Source organism: Balaenoptera physalus (assembly GCF_965194825.1).
Source record: "Balaenoptera physalus genome assembly, chromosome: 4".
Lineage (NCBI taxonomy): Eukaryota > Metazoa > Chordata > Mammalia > Artiodactyla > Balaenopteridae > Balaenoptera > Balaenoptera physalus.
Window position 1 is genome coordinate 74,324,026 of NC_138891.1, and position 17,771 is coordinate 74,341,796.

Sequence of the window (17,771 nt, forward strand, 5' to 3'; positions counted from 1 at the left end):
ATTTTTGGCTGTATTGGGTCTCCGTTGCTGCGCGCGGGCTTTTTCTAGTTGTGGCGAGAGGGGGCTTCTCTTCGTTGCGGTGCGCAGGCTTCTCATTGCGGTGGCTTCTCTCGTTGTGGAGCACGGGCTTCTCATTGCGGTGGCTTCTCTCGTTGTGGAGCACGGGCTCTAGGCACACGAGCTTCAGTAGTTGTGGCACGCGGGCTCAGTAGTTGTGGCTCGTGGGCTCTAGAGCGCAGTCTCAGGAGTTGTGGTGCACGGGCTTAGTTGCTCCGCGGCATGTGGGATCTTCCCGGACCAGGGCTTGAACCAGTGTCCCCTGCATTGGCAGGCGGATTCTTAACCACTGCGCCACCAGGGAAGCCCTGTAATTGTTTTTTAAAGTACTTTAAATCATATAGTTAACATACTAATATTATCTCTGTTTAAAAATAAAGGATAAAAAACCCCTCAAAGTCCGCTTTCACCATGCCCCCCATTGCTCCCCTCTCTTAGAGGTAACCATTATCGTTCTGAGGACACCTTTCCAGTGACCTTTCTATACATTTCTTTCCTATACTGTATATACATATACACATTTTTTTTCCTTACATAAATGACACCTTCTCATTTTATAGGTGAGGAAACTGAGACCTTGAGGGGAGATGTGTTGCAAATTTATTGAAGGAAAGTGGACTGGACCACGGGTTCTGGCATTTTACTTCTGTTGCATGGGCTGCCGCACTAATCAATTAGTTTAGAGGCTGGGGAGCAGGTGCGAAAGTCGCTTTAGTGCAACAATGTAGGATTTGTATTTTGATAGGAGTTGCAGGAAACCTAGCAGAGGGCTCTGGAGTTGCAAAAACAAAAAATATACTGTCGTCGGCAGTTGGGTCGGTTAATAAAGCTTGTGAAGCTGAAACGCAAAGAGCCTACTACCTACCAAGCCCTTCGGAAACTTAGGAAGCAATATCGCGTCTCTGAGACTGGCCTTGGAGCTTGGAGAGGAAGGCACCAGAGGTTGCAATGAAGGATGCGGTGCCGGACAGCAACCGAGCAGCCAACCCGGGGAGCAGAAAGCTCTCCCGGGCCGATCTGGAAGTGCGCCTGCGCAGGCCGCCGCGGGGGGCCTGGGCGGGAGGGGCGGAGCTTGGGGGCGGTCAATGAGCCTGCGCAAACCGTGCGGCGAGGTGGGGGAGGGCGTTCCGTGTGTGTCTGTGTTGTTGTTCGGCGGCAGCGGCGGCGGCGGTAAGATGGCTGCCCACGGGGGCTCCGCGGCGTCCTCGGCGCTGAAGGGGTTAATTCAGCAGTTCACCGCCATCACCGGTAAGAGACGCGGTTACCGGAAGGTGGAGAGTGGGGTCTGGAGCGGGCGGCCGATCTGCCCTGGGCTTCCCTTTACCTTCATGCATTCCTCCCTCGGGCTTTACCCACAGCTCTCGTCCTCCCTCCTGAGGAAGAGGCGACGACGGCGTCGGGTCTCCGGGTTCAGGCGGGAGACACCCCCTCACCCCCGCGCACCCCATACCCTCGTTCTTGGTCTTCTCGCAGTGTGGAGGGAAACCTCCCCACCCCCTTTCAGCCCAGACCCGGGGAATGGGCCGAGCTCATCCTCCCCCGCCGGCCCGGGGACCTGGGGGCGGGAGAGGTGGGGGGCCGCACCCGGGCCACCGCCCTCCTCCTTCATCATCATCGCCTCTTCTCTGTGCAGCCTTGGGGTGCAGCGCATCCCCTCACCTCCTTATTCCTTTTTTCCTTGGCCAGGTCATTCTCCCCCCCGTGCCTGGCCTGCCTGCCCTTCCCCTTTCTGGGCCCCTCGGAGCCATCGCTGTGGCCCTGGCGTGTTCGGGCCCTCCCGCCTTAACGGCGAGGCTGGTGGGTTCGGCAGCGCCTTTACCGATCTCGGGGGATAGGCCGCCAGAAAGGGGGGGGGGTGCTGAGGAGTACCCTCCAGACTGAGGTTTTAAGAGAAGAATGAGGGGGAACCCCCCCAGACCTTAATAGGAAAGGCCTGGAGGAATCCTCGGTGGCGTTTCCCACCTCCCCATTAAAAAATAATAAAGACTGAGACGATGGCGCCAGGGCCTCCTGCTGATAAAATAGGAATGATGGCAGAAACTTCTTTGAGACAAAATCAGTTTCTGGATGTCAGTATCCCCCAAACCCTCGGTTTTTCTTTTCCTTTGGACCCCTGCGAAGAGCACACGCAGATCCTCTTACTGCCTGGAGGAAAGGCCCTAAGCCATTCTATGAATTCTCTCTGTCTTGTTCTCTGTGATGGTGCTGAACTTTTTTTGCATGAGTTATTAGAGGGCGGAGCAAATGATGAAGTTCTCTGTGGAGTGATTTGAGAGAAGAGTACTACATGTGCCTGAGTGTAATTTTGCCGTTCTAGTTTGTCGTTTTGTAAGGAGGTCAGAATGTTAGCAGATCTATACTTTATTTGGTAGTTTGTTAGATGCAGAGAACATTTCCATTTTGAATGTATCCAGAGTTTGACGTGCAAGATCTGGTTAAGTGAAATTTTGTGTTTTAACCACTACCGGTTGTTGCGAGTTGTCGTTTTAATAGTTAAAGCTAGTTTTATTTTTTACTTTGCAGCGATAACCATATTTTTGATGCATTGTCTAGCTTGTGGGCATGAAACATCAAGTCAAAGTTGATAAAGTAAAATTTGTAACAAAATTGGGATGAGAAATGGAATGATAACTTTTCTTAATATTTAAAAATTGTGATTGGACTATTATATTAGAGATGTAATGCATTTCCCAGTGTCTAAGCAGATCATTATTGGGAAAATCAGAAAATTATTGCTGTATTATGTTTATATAGAAAAATCTTTGTAGTGAATTACATATAGAAGTGATTATCATTATCTTTTCTTTAGATTTTCTAGAGGTGGTTTAAGATGCCACCTATTTCATTCCAGTTTTTTACGCTAACTACCACTTTAGGAAGTCAGATTGTTTTAGTCTCACATTATTTCTCCTAATGCAACATTTTTGGTATGTGTAGACAAAACCCAAAATGTGGTGAGATGAAGTGACTCACTTAATTGCTTTAATTCTGTTTCTGTCAGCTAGTCTTCATGGCTTGTTTCCTGGTCACAGGCCCTTCTATTCCTGAATCAAGTTGGAGACCCTCAGTAGACAGTGGTATCTGGAGGTCTGTAAAAGCGAAAATACCTTAGATTGTTCTTAATGTATTATGGATTTATAATAATTTTTTTACAAGATAGTAATTAAATATTAGAAACACATGATTGACCCCTTTACTCCCTTTAATATATCCTAAAAAAATGTGTGTGTGTGTGTATGTGTGTGTGTGTATATATATATATATATATTTTTTTTTTTTTTGGCCGCACGGCATATGGGATCTTAATTCCCCGACCAGGGATGGAACCCGTGCCCCCTGCAATGGAAGCGCAGAGTCTTAACCACTGGACCACCAGGGAAGTCCCCACTAATATTTTAAATTGTAGTATTTATGACAGAAAGGTATTTGAAATTTATTTATTGCTAGATGAATGAAACTGACCTTAAGAGTTTATGCTCTCATTTCAAAAAGATTTTACTTACTTGGAAGCCCAACATTGTGGTAAAAAGCAATGCATTTTCAAAAATGTGAGTCTTACCTTTTCTGTGGCATTTAGAAGTAGAGAAAATTGAAAGAATTTTAACTTTTATTTCTCACTAAATAGAACAGATCTCTCTCACACTCTCTCTCTATGATATGTGAGTATGAAGTAATGACTCTGACTTTTAAAAAACATTAAAAAAAATCACAACATGAAATAATTTTGAAAAAAGAAACACTAGTTCATTCTCACAATAGTAATATTATTTATTTCACATATTATCTTCCAGTTCTTGTTTACATACTTATTTTTATTTTTTTAATTACTTTAAAATTATTTTTACATTGTGGATCATAATGTACATAATTTAGAATTCTGAAATTTTCAATTAACGTTACATCATAAACATTTTTCCTATGATTAAACCCTTTGATAAGCAGATAGCCAAGGGAAGTGATGGTCTTTGAAGTGGTCACACTGAGAAGCTATGTACCTTTACCGTTGATGCCATTAGCATTATTTCAAGCTACATAGAAAACCAGTCCTGTTATTTTATAGTCTACCACATTTTACAGTATTACTCAGTTTGATCTCCCTTGATACTCTCATACATGGCTTAGACTGCTGACTACTTTGAGAAGTTATATCAGTTCTCAAAACCTGAGGAAAGAATGTGCCACTGGATCTGAAGGTAATTCCAAAAGAGCAGTTTTTAAAAATGTTTTGAACCACAGCAGTATCCCATTAACACCAACTTGGACTGACATCCAGCCACACATATACAAAATGCATAGATGTAATCAGAATAATTCATGAGATGAGGGAGATATAGATGCTATAGAATAGATAGAAATAAATACACAATCAGAAGGTAAGGCCAAAAAGTGAGGGAATAGAAAGTGAGGCTGAGAAGAGTACAAGTGGTTGCTAGTGTAGCATTCCATAAAGCTTTGTGTATAGTAGGCATTCACAAACTTAATGAAATTATAGAACCCCTTTAGTTTAATCTTTTTTAAAATTGTTGAATGAATGCATATTTGTTAAATTAGAAACTCTTGGTGTTGGTAGTATTTGGATTTGTGGTCAACTTCCATTCATATTCTTTCTACAATACATTTTTCTTGGGTTAGTATTAAAGTGTATTTAAGTTCTCTGTGTTAAGAAAGGTAGTTGCAAGTGTTCTAGATATTAAAAGAAAACTCTTCTGGAATTTTAAGAACTATTTCAAAGAGTGTTAATGAAGTTTGAGCAGAAATTTAGGGAGGGAATAAATTTTTTTGAGTTGTGAGTAGACTCTTACTAGTAAACTCAGTATTAATTAATAGACTACTATGTGCCAGGCATGGTTCAGATCTTGGGGATACTACCATGAGCAAGACATGGTGTCTGTCCTCAAAAAGCTTAAAGGTTAATGGGAATACAGACACATAAATGGGTATTGTAATACATTGGGATAATGGTAAGGAGCTGTTACGGTAGCACAAATGAGGGAGGTCAAGAAAAGCTTCCCAGAAGAAATAATTTCTAAGCTAAAACCTGGAGGAGAGCTGTTTCTGACAGGAGAAACATGTGCAGAGACCTGGAGGAAAGAGGGACAGGCATACATATGGAGACAAGAAAGGAGAGACAGTAGGTTGAGGGAATTGATGATAATTCCAAATGAAGAGAACATAGCTTGTGTGAGATGCAATAAATGGGGCTGAAGAGATAAGAGGGTACCAGATTAGGAAGGGCCTTGTAACTCATGTTAAGAAATCTTGGCTTTATTCTGAATGTAATGGGGAGTCAGTGAAAAGTTTTAATTAGAGGAGTGACACAATCATATTTGGTTTTTTCAGAAAGAGCTGCTTGGCCATAGGGGAGAAGAGGTAGGCATAGACATCAGTAGAAGACTGTTGCAATAATTGAAGATGCTGGTGTCCTGAAATAAGTTAGTGGCAGAGAAGTGGACTCTGAAAGGTAAGGGAAGAATTCAGAGGAGTCAGAATGAAGCTTAGGATTCTGTTTTGGACGTCTAAGTTTATAATAGTACAATTTGTGAAGGTATGGAATAGTAGCAGAGGTTTGGGGAGATGATTAGTTCAGCTTAGGTAAGTTGCTGCCTGTGGGACTTCCAAATGGAGCTGTTCAGTAGGGAAATGAATATTTGGGTCTAGAAAGAAGAGTGACATCTGATGAGTCATATTGATGGCAGTTGAAGCTATAAAAGTGGATGTGTCCTTTGTTCCAGGACACAAAGCTGAAGGAACACTAACATCTAACAGACGGTAAAGAAGAAAGTACAGAGAAGGATCGGAAGAAACCAAAGATGTAGGAGGAAAACCAGGAGAATGTGATGGTACTTTAAACATTAGGAGTAGGGTAATATGTCAGATATTATGTAGGCACGTTAGGAAACCAGAAATCATTGAATATTCACAGATTTTTCTTGGTTAGGGTTGGAAGACATCTTAGAAACCATATTGACCCATTTCTGAGTTAAAATGAGAAATTGAAGGCCCAGAGAAGTAAAGTGATTTAGGGTTATATGTCTTAGGTCAGTGCTTCTCAAATTTATTTGTAGGAAAGGACCGCCCCCCCCGACCCCTTTAAAAAAAATCTTCATAGACCAATACGTTAATTTTTCTTTTCTTTTTTTTTTGGCTACGCCACACGTGGCTTGTGGGATCTTAGTTCCCCGACCAGGGATCGAACCCGGGCCCTCAGCAGTGAAAGGAGAGAATTCCCCATAGACCAGTGCTTTAGTAAAAATGCAATAAAAATTAAGTGTTTAAAAAAATGAAATAAAAAGAACACATACAAAATATAAACCCAAATTCTGTTAAAATAAAGGCTATAATTTGCATACAGTAAAATGTAACATTTTTAGTGTAGAGTTAAAGTTTTCATAAGTGCATGCAGTCGTAAAACCACAATAAAGATGCAGAACGGTTCTTTTTTTTTTTTTAATAAATTTATTTATTTATTTATTTATTTATTTATTTTTGGCTGCGTTGGGTCTTGCTGTGTGCGGGCTTTCTCTTGTTGTGGCGAGCGGTGGCTACTCTTCGTTGCAGTGCATGGGCTTCTCATTGCTGTGGCTTCTCTTGTTGCGGAGCTCGGGCTCTAGGTGCGCAGGCTTCAGTAGTTGCAGCACATGGGCTCAGCAGTTGTGGCTCACAGGCTATAGAGCTCAGGCTCAGTAGTTAGGGCACACGGGCTTAGTTGCTCCGCGGCATGTAGGATCTTCCTGGACCAGGGATCGAACACGTATCCCCTGTATTGGCAGGCAGATTCTTAACCACTGCACCACCAGGGAAGTCCCCAAGATGCAGGACAGTTCTATCCTCAAAAATTTCCCCCTGTCCCTTTGTAGTCAGTCCCTTCTCTCACCTGTAGCCTAATCTTTTTGTCTATTGTTTTTCTTTTCCAGAATGTCATATAAATGGAATCACAGTATGTAGTCAGGCTTCTTTTGAGTCTGGCTTCTTTTACTTAACATACTGCGTTTGAGATTCATTCATGATGTTGTGGTATGAGTAGTTCCTTTTTATTGGTGAATTATATACCATTGTATGGATATACTACAATTTGTTTATCCATTCATTAAATGAATGGATAATTTTGTTGTTTCTTGTTTGGGAGATTATAAATAAAGCTGCCAAAAACATTAGTGTACAAGTGTGTGAATGTATGTTTTCATTTCCTTTGGATAAATAGTTAGGAGTGGGATCATATGATAGGTGTGTAACTTTAAAAAATTGTCATACTATTTTCCTAAGTTACTATTGATACATACACCATTTTGCATTTTGTCTTTCTCTGTCTGACTTACTTCACTTGGTATGTAATCTCTAGGTCCATCCATGTTGCTGCAAATGGCATTATTTCATCCTTTTTTATGGCTGAGTAATATTCCATTGTGTATATATACCACATTTTCTTTATCCGTTCCTCTGTTTATGGACATTTAGGTTGCTTCCCTGTCTTGGCTATTGTCAATAGTGCTACAATGAACAGTGGGGTGCATGTATCCTTTCAAATTATGGTTTTATCCGGATATATGCCCAGGAGTGGGATTGCTGGATCATATGGTAGTTCTATTTTTAGTTTTTTAAGGAACTTCCATAGTGTTCTCCATAGTGCTTGTATATAAATATTTTTAAAAATATTTTCTATTTCTCAATACTTAAAAACTCCAGGATGGGAGACCAGTGAGGAGGTTGAACTTTGATCTTACTTCTTGCAACTGTCACCGACTCTCATTTCCTTGGTGGATAGTCTGGCTGGCTTTATTATCATTTCTAGGGGAAGTGTAGAACCAAAAAGTAACCACTTTGTGTCCCTGTCATTTCTGTGCTCTATCCCTGTGGGGCAAGAAAGGGTCTGTAGAGGGATTTTTTTTCTTTTTAAAAAAAATCTCTGTGACTACCATACTTAGGTTCCTTGATAATAGTGAAGAGACTGTTCTTTTGGCATTGAAAATAGTGTAGAGAATAGGTATAAAGGACTACTAAAGTTTGAAATGTCTCTTGATTCTTCTTTCCAGCTGTGGTGGAAACATAGACTGCATTACAGGTTTGGGGCTATTTTCTATATGAAGTTATTAAAGGAGAAAGAGTGTGAACTAAGAGGCAGCAGCAAGGAGATGGCCATTGATAAATTGGGTGCCACAAGCTGGGTTAATGCCTTTGGTGCCATTAGCAAGCTAAAGCAGATGGAAGAAAAGGTAATGGATAAATAAAAAGTGCATGTGGTGAGAAACAGTAAAGTGGGACTTCTGCCATAGATATGGATTATGGGGTGTTATGGACTGAATTTTTGTGTCCTTCCCAAAATTCGTATTTTGAAATCCTGAGCCCCCAGTGTGATGGTATTAGGAGGTGGGGCCTTTGGGAGGTGGTTAGGTCATGAGGGTGGAGTCCTTATGAATGGGATTAGTATACTTAAAAGGAGACCCCAGAGAGCTATCTGGCCCCTTCCTCCATGTGAGTACACACGGAAAAGACAACTGTCTTATCAACCAGGAAGTGGGCCTGCACCACACACCAAATCTGCTGGAGCCTGATCTTTGACTTCCCAACCTCCAGAACTGTGAGAGATAAATGTTCGTTGTTTAAGCCACCCAGTCTATGGTAGTTTTGTTAGAGCAGCCCGAACAAACTAAGACACTGGGTTAAATTAAGCTATCCTGCTGCTACCTATAATATTGAGACCTCAAAATAAGCCCATGAACAGGTTTACAGGTAGTTTAAATCTGCAAGTTTCTTTTAAAGGCCCCCCTCCCCCTTTTAAAAAAGATTTGTTCTTCATTCTGAATATAATAAGAGAGAATTTCAAATTTTTTTACGGCTGACTCATCAAAAATTGTTATTACCTCTAAGTATATAGGTAAAACTTGTAACTTGTTTAAATTTGTTTATCACTGTTCCTGTCCTCTATATCATTTAGCCCTCCTTACTTTTCCTTTGCCCTCTCAGTTAACCTTCTATTCCTCTGTTTAGCTAAGTGGAAGTGTTGTTGGCATTTTGGCTAGGACAGTTTCTTGTTCTGTAGGACTGTTCCGTTCCTTGCAGAAGATTTAGCGCTTGTATGAGTTTCCTGTGGCTGCTGTAACAAATTACCACAAACTGCAGTGCTTAACACAGTTATTCTCTCAGTTCTGGAGGCCAGAAGTCTGAAATGAAGGTGTGAGAAGTCTTTAGGGGAGGGGAGACGTTTTCCAACCTACTAAGGCACCCCTGGCTTCTCTCCACTAAATGCCAGTAGTGCTCCCATCCCCTAATCATGAAACACCAAAAATGGTGTCTCACATTTCTAGATGTCTCTACTACTTCCTGACATTGAGAACCACTGGAACCTTTAATTATCCTTCAGTTATCTTCTGTTTCTAAAACGATACACTTGGGACCTCCCTGGTGGCGCAGTGGTTAAGACTCTGTGCTCCCAATGCAAGGGGTCCGGGTTTGATCCCTGGTCAGGGAACTAGATCCCACGTGCATGCTGCAACTAAGAGTTCACATGCCACAACTAAGGAGCCCGTGTGCCGCAACTCAGGAGCCGGTGAGCCATAACAAAGGAGCCCACAAACCACAACTAAGGAGCCCTCCTGCTGCAACTAAGACCCAGCGCAACCAAATAAATAAATAAATGTTTTAAAAAATGGCATATTCCTGGGCCGTACCCAGACCCTTCCAATTGGAGTGGGGGCAGGATCTACATTAAAAAAAAAAAAAGATACACTAAGTGATACAACAAGTGATAAACTAAGAATGCCTGATTATACAAGCACAGATGGCTCAGATAATTTGGCTTTATTTAAGAAAGTGAATGGTGTACTTTGCTTCTTGGGGCCCTCTCTAATACTGCCTTCTTCAGTCTTGCCAGAATTTAGCATGTGCTTCTTTTTTAAAAAATCTCGTAAGTAGAGACCCCTTTTATGGAAAGCTCTTAGGTCACTATACTGACAAGCTCCAGTGATGGAAGTTATCCTGTCAGATTGTCAAAAGATATATGATATGCTGTCTATAGTTTAGATTCTAGCACTAAATGGTTAAGTGAGGATTATAGATAAGAATGGCAGTTCTCACTTTGTTATACAGCAGAAACTAACACACCATTGTAAAGCAATTATACTCCAATAAAGATGTTAAAAAAAGCAATTCTGAGCCTCGAGTGTTGACACCTTCTGCCCCCCAAAATATCACAGTTATTATTTCCTTTATTATAGCTTTATTTTTGTCTTAAAGTCATTCTCGGTATAATCCCTTTTACTAAATTCTATTTTAATCTGTAGTTCAGTAGATCTCTGAAATACTCACCTATACTTTTATTACATTTTCCTGTGTTTCTACATCAGCTCTTTTTTTCGGGGGCCACTTGCAGGATCTTAGTTCCCCCACCAGGGATTGAACCCAGGCCCTTGCAGTGAAAGGGCCAAGTCCTAACCACTGGACTGCCAGGGAATTCCCAGCAGTGGTCATTTTTAAGTTGAATTTCCTTATGAACAAATTTCAAAAGGAGTGAAGCAGCCGGGATTGGTTGCTATTATAGCAGAAGGGAGTTTCGATCCCCCCATCAGCATGTTCTTTTTTTTTTTTTTTTAATATTTATTTATTTATTTGGTTGTACTAGGTCTTAGTTGCAGCAGGCGAGCTCCTCAGTTGCAGCACATGGGCTCCTTAGTTGTGGCTCGCTGGCTCCTTTGTTGCAGCACATGGGCTCCTTAGTTGTGGCATGTGAACTCTTAGTTGTGGCATGCACGTGGGATCTAGTTTCCCGGCCAGGGATCGAACCTGGGCCCCCTGCATTGGGAGTGCACGGAGTCTTAACCACTACGCCACCAGGGAAGTCCCAGCATGTTCTTTGTGCCTTTTGTGGTGCTTTAGTGCAGTGTGGTGAGCACCTAGAGAGACAAGAGCCAAAATGGTATAAACTCAGCCATTTAATTCTCTGAAAAGAAAAAGATCAGTAGATGTCATTCAGAAGCTAGTTTTAGGGTTTATTATGTGGCAAAGATAATAGTTCATGCATCTCTTGCTGGAATAAGCAGCCAGAGTAGTTTACATACAGGAACCTTTTAATTTTCAGAAGCTGCTGTGTAGATAAATTAAAATGGTGGAGTACAATAGACACTGAACTTTTAGACTAGCATTTAAGAAATATAGTAATGTAACCAGTATAACTAGACACAGTGTAAAAATATTAGAAAAACACTGAAACAAAGCCTCAGGTTTTATGAGTAATGATATAGAAAGTTTTCATCAAATTTGTACTGTTTTTGCCCCAAGCGTTTGTATTTAATTACCTAACATACAGTCGGCTACTGGGATATTTGAACTCCTCCTTTCCCTCAAAAAGTTGAATTTGTTTTTATTTTGAGATTTCACTTTTTTTTTTTTTTTTTGGCTGTGTTGGGTCTTTGTTGCTGCGTGCGGGCCTTCTCTAGTTGCGGCAAGCAGGGGCTACTCTTTGTTGCTGTGCACGGGCTCCTCATTGTGGTGGCTTCTTTTGTTGCAGAGCACATGCTCTAGGCGCATGGACTTAGTAGTTGTGGCACGCGGGCTCAGTAGTTGTGGCTTGTGGCCTCTAGAGTGCAGGCTCAGTGGTTGTGGCACCTGGGCTTAGTTGCTCCGCAGCATGTGGGATCTTCCCGGACCAGGGCTCGGACCCATTTCCCCTGCATTGGCAGGCGGATCCTTAACCACTGCACCACCAGGGAAGTCCGAGACTTCACTTTTTTAAAGTGTTTCCTAATGGTGAGAATATAAGTCTGTATATACTAGAACTTGAGAACATTTTTTTTAAAATTATTTTATTTTTATTGAAGTATAGTTAGTTTTTACAATGTTATGTTAGTTTCTGGTGTACAGCAAAGTGATTCAGTTATACATACATATATATATATTCTTTTTCTTATTCTTTTCCATTATAGTTTTTTACAAGATATTGAATATAGTTCCTTACGCTATACAGTAGGACCTTGTTGCTTATTTTATATATAGTATAGAATTTGAGAACTTTTGGTTCAGCTTGACTGAGGACTTATGGAGAGAGAACTGGTTTGAGAAAAGTGAGAACTGGCCAGTTCAGTGAGTTTTTAAAGTCTGTAAGGTAGAAGAGCTAGCAGAGACAAGGATAGAGATAAGGCCCTGTGGAAAAGTAGTATCTATTCCTGTATCTACTTTAGGGTGAGGAGAGAGGGGGAAGGTCCACAACTTAACAGGTGGGTATTTGGTGTGTTGTCAAGAAAAATGAGGGGACTGGGACTTCCCTGGTGGTGCAGTGGTTAAGAATCCGCCTGCCAATGCAGGGGACACAGGTTCAAGCCCTGGTCCGGGAAGATCCCACATGCTGCAGAGCAGCTGAGCCCGTGCACCACAACTGCTGAAGCCCGCACACCTAGAGCCCGTGATCTGGAGAGAGAAGCCACTGCAATGAGAAGCCCATGCACAGCAACTAGAGAAAGCCCGCATGCAGCAACGAGGACCCAACCCCAATGCAGCCAAAAATAAATTAAAAAAAAAAAAAACGAGAAGAAGAATGAGGGGACTGATTTTACTGCTGTCACTCTCCATATCATACAGAGGCATGGCATTGTAAAGTACCACCAAGTGATCTGCCTAGGTTACAAAAACACCTGCATCTGGAGGGAATGGTACAGAGGTGAGATGAAAGCAGAAGGGTATAAAATAGGAGCGGTTTATAAGGGCCAAGTCTTGTGTGCAGCTCAAGAGAGATGAAAAGTTTTCCAGTCAGCAGTGCAGAACTGTTGAAACAGGGGAGATAATCAAATTTACATTCTTTTGCAATATAGAAGGTATATCAATAGGAGCATGACCAAGAGCAAAGAAATGTGATAGTTCATATAAGAGATGTTGAAGGCCTGAACAAAGAGTATAGCAGTGAACATAGAACAGTATGGATAGGGGTGTTGTTAATTAGATGGAAGCTGTAGGATTTGTTGGTTGACTGATGGGCTGTTTGCGGTTGAAGAGAGAATAGTGGAGGAAAGTTTCTCAATTTTGAGTAATATATGAAGCCCTTTTAAAGAAAAAACATCCCTGGCCCTATGTAACTTAAATTACCATATATACCCAGATATAAGGCACACCCCAAATAAAAGGCAATTCTGTATTTGTCCAGTTCCCAAAAAAGATTTTTGACTGACATAAATATGTAAATTTCTAGAGATTTAAGTGAAATGATTGATGCTTTTTTATAATGTTATTTATTGATTTAACATTAAATCACAATATTGTATATTGCTTTTTTCCAGTCATGTTCCATGAAATAATTTTGTTCTTTTTTTGTTTTTTTACTAGCATTTAGATATCTCTTTGTCAGCTTTCTGACAAAGCTGTAGCTGCTCAGTATCATCTAACAGTTTTTTGGAGCATGTGATTTTCACTTTATGTTGTTTGAGATATAGCACATTTAAAATTTGTATGTGATGCTTTCACTGGACATTTTATCTTAAGTTCATTTATCCTAAATACCCATTTGCTATTTGTGATTTCCACAGTGTAACCATATTGCTTTGTAAATGAAATTTAAAATATAAATATATGCGGTTTAAAATTCAAAGGATAGGGGAATTCCCTGGTGGTCCAGTGGTTAGGACTCGGCGCTTTCACTGCCAGGGCCGGGATTCAATCCCTGGTCGGGGAACTATGATCCCACAAACGTGTGGCGCAACCAAGAGGAAAAAAATTCAAAGGATATAGAAGGGTTGTTTTGGCTGAAGTCTGGCCTTTCTTTCCCCAGTGTACTAACTGGTTAAGTGAAGTACTATGAGATAGTTTTAAGTCAGTTTATTAGATATTGATCACATGCAAGCGAACATGACGTTAGATGCTAGGGTACCAAGAAAAAAATCAACCCCTGTGTTCAAGAAGCTCCTGCTCTTTTGGAGGAGCTAGAAAGTAAACAAGTATTTACTGCTTAGTAGTATGTCCATGTATGTAATAGAAGAGTATCACAGTGGTGGGAGTGGGGAGGAGGTAGTGTAGAGAATGCTTAGCACAGGAATTGAAAAAAGTAACACTTATGGTGATTCTTGAGCATGCATGAACTAGACGAAGGGGGAGATAAGGAGAATAAGGGCTTTCCAAGTGTGTAATTTGGTGTGACTGTACTGAATTGCATAGGACGGAGAAGAGAAGAGGAAAAGCCAGAGAGATAAGCTGAGGTCTGATCACAGAGGACTTGCCAGATCATAAGAACTTTGGAATTTATACTGTGGTTGTCAGAGAGCCATTAAAGAATTTAAACTGTGTGTGTGTGTTTGTATTTGTGTGTGATAATCACACTTGTATTTTGGAACATAACTTCAGCAGCAAGGTGGAAGATAGAATGATGATCAGTTAGGAGCCTATTGTAGTAATCCAGGTAAGAAGAATTAAGGACTTGATTTAAAGCCTTAGAGATAATAGTAGAGAAAAGAAAACAAATGAAAGATATTAAGAGTAGAGTCAGCAGTTCATTTCTGGCAGTAGGACTAAACTAGAGAGATACCATGAGTAACCCTCCCAAGTGAGAAGGAAAATCCTGAATAAAATATTTTTAAAAATCTCATAAAATGTATCATTGGGCTGGTGAGAAAGTAAAGAATATTCAGAAGCTAAAAATGAAATGAAATTGGAAATGAGATGTTAGCGAGGTTTTAAGTAAGCTTTCACCCTCGTTGAAGCTGCCCTAACTGGATGGCTTTGAACTTCTCTTTTGATGGCGTCAGAGGGCACAGGAAACAAGCTTGCAGCCTTCCTAAGGAGAGGAATCTGAAAGGAGAACCCTCCCATACATGAAGCTGGGACCTTGGCATTTGGGGAGTGGCAGGAGAAATCTTCTCTGAGAATTTATAACAAGGGTCCTTACAGGGTCACGTTTCCCATGTGGTTTCATAAAACTTCAAGTCAAGAATGTATTTTATTTTATTTAAAAAAAACTTTTTTAAGAACTAACATTTAGTATTTACTTTATTATTTTTGGCTGCGTTGGGTCTTCGTTGCTGCTCACAGGCTTTCTCTAGTTGCGGCAAGTGGGGGCTACTCTTCGTTGCGGTGCACAGGCTTCTCATTGCGGTGGCTTCTCTTGTGGAGCACGGGCTCTAGGCGCGAGGGCTTCAGTAGTTGTGGCGAGCAAGTTCTAGAGTGCAGGCTCAGTAGTTGTGGCTCACAGGCTTAGTTGCTCCGCGGCATGTGGGATCTTCCCGGACCAGGGCTCGAACCCGTGTCCCCTGCATTGGCAGGCAGATTCTTAACCACTGTGCCACCAGGGAAGCCCCAAGAATGTATTTTAAATAGTCTCTGTTTGGTGGTGCCTTCAGGTACCTTACAAAATCTATCAAGTTATCTTCTCTTAGGAGGGATGTACCTTCAACCCAGCCTTCAAAAATCTACAGATTAAAATTCCAAGCCACTTAAGATCATAGTCAAAAAAAAATCACAAAGTGCACAAAAAAACATTGCATAGTGTGCAAGAGCCAGCAGAAACGAGAAAGTGACCTCTAGAGACTGCAGAAATTTTATATTTTGTCTTAATAATTCCAGTAAGTTTGATTAATATATTAGATGAAATGAAAAGATATATGAGTATGAAGTAAGGGTCTCTGAAACATGACCAGGCAGATTAGGAAACAAAAACCCCAGAACTTCTAGTTATAAAAAATTAACTAAATTAAAAGCTCATGAACAGGTAAAAAACAAATTGGCACAGCATAGAATGAAGAGTTCTAACATACATCTAATTGGAGTTCCAGAAGGACGTAAGTGTGAATGGAGGAGTAAGGTAATTTTTATTTATTTATTTATTTATTTATTTATTTATTTTTAACATTTTTATTGGAGTATAATTGCTTTACAGTGGTGTGTTAGTTTCTGCTGTATAACAAAGTGAATCAGCTATATGTATACATATATCCACATATCTCCTCCTTCTTGCGTCTTCCTCCCACCCTCCCTATCCTACCCCTCTAGGTGGTCACAAAGCACTGAGCTGATTTCCCTGTGCTATGCGGCTACTTCCCACTAGCTATCTCTTTTACGTTTGGTAGTGTATATATGTCCATGCCACTCTCTCACTTTGTCCCAGCTTAACCTTCGCCTTTCCTGTGTCCTCAAGTCCATTCTCTACGTCTGCATCTTTATTCCTGTCCTGGCCCTAGGTTCTTCAGAACAGTTTTTTTTTTTTGAGATTCCATATATATGTGTTAGCATACGGTATTTGTTTTTCTCTTTCTGACTTACTTCACTCTGTATGACAGACTAACTCCATCCACCTCACTACAAATACCTCAATTTCGTTTCTTTTTATGGCTGAGTAATATTCCATTGTATATATGTGCCACATCTTCTTTATCCAGTCATCTGTAGATGGACACTTAGGTTGGTTCCATGTCCTGGCTATTGTAAATAGAGCTGCAATGAACATTGTGGTACATGACTCTTTTTGAATTATGGTTTTCTCAGGGTGTATGCCCAGTAGTGGGATTGCTGGGTCATATGGTGGTTCTATTTTTAGTTTTTTAAGGAACCTCCATACTGTTCTCCATAGTGGTTGTGTCAGTTTACATTCCCACAAGCAGTGCAAGAGGGTTCCCTTTTCTCCGCACCCTCTCCAGCATTTATCGTTTGTAGATTTTTTGATGATGGCCATTCTGACCCGTGTGAGGTGATACCTTATTGTAGTTTTGATTTGCATTTCTCTAATGATTAGTGATGTTCAGCATCCTTTCATGTGTTTGTTGGCAATCTGTATATCTTCTTTGGAGAAATGTCTATTTAGGTCTTCTGCCCATTTTTGGATTGGGTTGTTTGGTTTTTTTTTGATACTGAGCTGCATGAGCTGCCTGTATATTTTGGAGATTAATCCTTTGTCAGTTGCTTCATTTGCAAATATTTTCTCCCATTCTGAGAGTTGGCTTTTCATCTTGTTTATGGTTTCCTTTCCTGTGCAAAAGCATTTAAGTTTCATTAGGTTCCATTCGTTTATTTTTGTTTTTATTTACATTTTTCTAGGAGGTGGGTCAGAAAGGATCTTGATGTGATGTATGTCATAGAGTGTTCTGCCTATATTTTCCTCTAAGAGTTTTATAGTGTCTGGCCTTACATTAGGTCTTTAATCCATTTTGAGTTTATTTTTGTGTATGGTTTTAGGGAGTATTCTAATTTCATTCTTTTATATGTAGGTGTCCAGTTTCCCCAGCACCACTTATTAAAGAGGCTGTCTTTTCTCCATTGTATATTCTTGCCTCCTTTATCAAAGATAAGGTGACCATATGCATGTGGGTTTATCTCTGGGCTTTCTATCCTGTTCCATTGATATATATTTCTGTTTTTGTGCCAGTACCATACTTTCTTGATTACGGTAGCCTTGTAGTATAGTTTGAAGGCAGGGAGCCTGATTCTTCTAGCTCCGTTTTTCTTTCTCAAGATTGCTTTGGCTATTCGGAGTCTTTTGTGTTTCCATACAAACTGTGAAATTTCTTTGTTCTAGTTCTTTGAAAAATGCCATTGGTAGTTTGATAGGGATTGCATTGAATCTGTAGATTGCTTTGGGTAGTATAGTCATTTTCACAGTGTTGATTCTTCCAATCTAAGAACATGGTATATCTCTCCATCTGTTTGTATCATCTTTAATTTCTTTCCTCAGTGTCTTATAGTTTTCTGCATACAGGTCTTTTGTCTCCTTAGTTAGGTTTATTCTTAGGTATTTTATTCTTTTTGTTCCAGTG

At 40.7% G+C, this 17,771-nt stretch overlaps 1 protein-coding gene across 4 annotated transcripts in view; it reads left to right on the top strand.

Annotated features, from left to right (window-relative positions):
• Positions 1 to 1,167: 1,167 nt before the first annotated feature.
• Positions 1,168 to 17,771, top strand: part of UBXN7 (UBX domain protein 7) — a 68,202-nt gene continuing 51,598 nt past the window's right edge. For 2 of the 4 annotated variants that reach the window (XM_082458660.1, XM_082458663.1), the window contains exon 1: positions 1,168 to 1,305. In XM_082458660.1, the coding sequence (XP_082314786.1) occupies positions 1,233 to 1,305 (73 nt within the window). In that variant the 5' untranslated portion in view covers positions 1,168 to 1,232. Of the gene's footprint in view, positions 1,306 to 5,397; positions 5,519 to 5,789; positions 5,898 to 17,771 lie in introns of all 4 variants that reach the window. The other 2 variants (XM_082458662.1, XM_082458661.1) reach the window with 2 other exon arrangements.